The sequence below is a fragment of the Gavialis gangeticus genome, unplaced genomic scaffold (genome assembly GCF_001723915.1).
Source record: "Gavialis gangeticus isolate Ggan-Ray unplaced genomic scaffold, GavGan_comp1, whole genome shotgun sequence".
Classification (NCBI taxonomy): domain Eukaryota; kingdom Metazoa; phylum Chordata; order Crocodylia; family Gavialidae; genus Gavialis; species Gavialis gangeticus.
Window position 1 is genome coordinate 172,548,014 of NW_017729022.1, and position 1,546 is coordinate 172,549,559.

A 1,546-nucleotide genomic window follows, 5' to 3' on the forward strand; every position below is an offset into this window, starting at 1 on the left:
GGGCGGCCTCACTCACTTGACTTTTTTTTTTTTTTTTTGGGAGAGACTGGTATGTATCAAAGATAAGATGTCAACAGGTTTGAAAACTCACATGAAGAACATGATAGCCTTTCCCTTTCATGACCAGCCACCACCATGCAAGCAAGCACTGCTAGTCAAAAATAAAGCAGTGGCACGCTGTCTGCATGGGTGACAACATAATTTACAAACACTAGATCGGTCTCTGTTTCTCTGTGACCCCAGGCCTAGCTTTTCTTCATTTCAGGTCTCTGGAAGGCCAGCTCCTTAAAATAAACTCACCAACCTGTAAGGCCCTCCTCCCCTTTACACTAGAAACAGAATATTTACTACAGTGTGGTCTATGACCAGTCATGGGTAGTCTCCTACTGCTCTAAACTTGCCTATGCCAGTGGTGGATTTTATTTGTGTATTAAGTTCATTAGAAATGATCCTTGTCCAGAAGGAGCTACAGTCTTCCTTTGTAGTACTGGAGCTAAAGATATTCCAGGGGTATCACCTGTAGAGTCCCTCCCTGACAACATGCCAATATATTTGTTTAGCTACTGGTATGTTTTAAAGGGAAAAAAAGAGTAAGACTTCTTGGGTAAAATAATAATAATACATTTAAAAAGTCAGTCATCTTTCTGTATTCAGCAGACATCCCCCCTCCCTCACTACCTAATTACTGGGACAGAAATACTGCAGCAGCCCAAATGACAGAGCAGTCAATGCACTTGTCACCTGAAGTCTCAATCTACAAAGGAGATCTACAGCTATTAGACATGGGTCCAAACCAAATCCACAACACCCCTCATCCCTTTTATTTTAATAAATCTTTCCAGTAAGAAAGTGGCCTAAGTGACAGTTGAATTCTCAGGTTGGTTTGTTTATCATTAACCAACCAGATCTTTAAAAAAAGAAAACCCCAAACCTGTCATATGCAAAAAACACAAAACCCCCAAAACAAAACAATACTCCTCCCAAAAAAGCCAGTCTCCCATCAGCTGAGGGCTCCTGATCCCTTGACCCTCCCTGCTTGTTGGCAGGGGTCCAGCTGCCCTGGCCTGTCACTGGGGACCTACCAGAGGAGGCCCTACCTGTCCCTTGGCCCTGCTGGCATGCACAGGGTGGGCTGGCACAGCCTGGCAAATGCATCCTGGCTCCACTCCCCCCCGCCCCCCATCAGCTCAGCTCAGCTCTGCCCTACTGCTTCCTCCCCCACACTCCCAGGCGCCGGTCCCTTTGCCACAGGGTCCAGCTGTCACGGCTCTCCTCCAACACAGCAGGCCATGGCACCCCACTAGGGGACCACAACCCCCCAGCCCGGGCAGAGGTGGACCCTGGCGATGGCAGTGGCCGTCACGTACTTGAGGCCCAGGCCGTGCAGGTGCTGCCCAATGAGGCGGATCACGTCCTCGTCTGACTGCGAGAGCCGCTTCTTCTTCTTCAGCTCCGTGGGTCCCCCCCCGGCCCCGGGCGCCACACCGTTGTTGACGCCGAGGCCGGCGGGCGGCAGCAGCCCGTTGGCGTGGGCCAGGCCGTCGGC

The 1,546-nt window shown here is 50.6% G+C and overlaps 1 protein-coding gene across 1 annotated transcript in view; it reads right to left on the reverse strand.

The window, feature by feature from the left end:
• The window catches only part of WDR26 (WD repeat domain 26), a gene marked incomplete at its 5' end in the record, with an annotated part of 52,375 nt that extends 50,829 nt beyond the window's left edge, over positions 1–1,546 (reverse strand). Inside the window, one exon of the mRNA XM_019515910.1 lies at positions 1,368–1,546. Within this exon, the coding sequence (XP_019371455.1) occupies positions 1,368–1,546 (179 nt within the window). The remainder of the gene's footprint in view (positions 1–1,367) is intronic.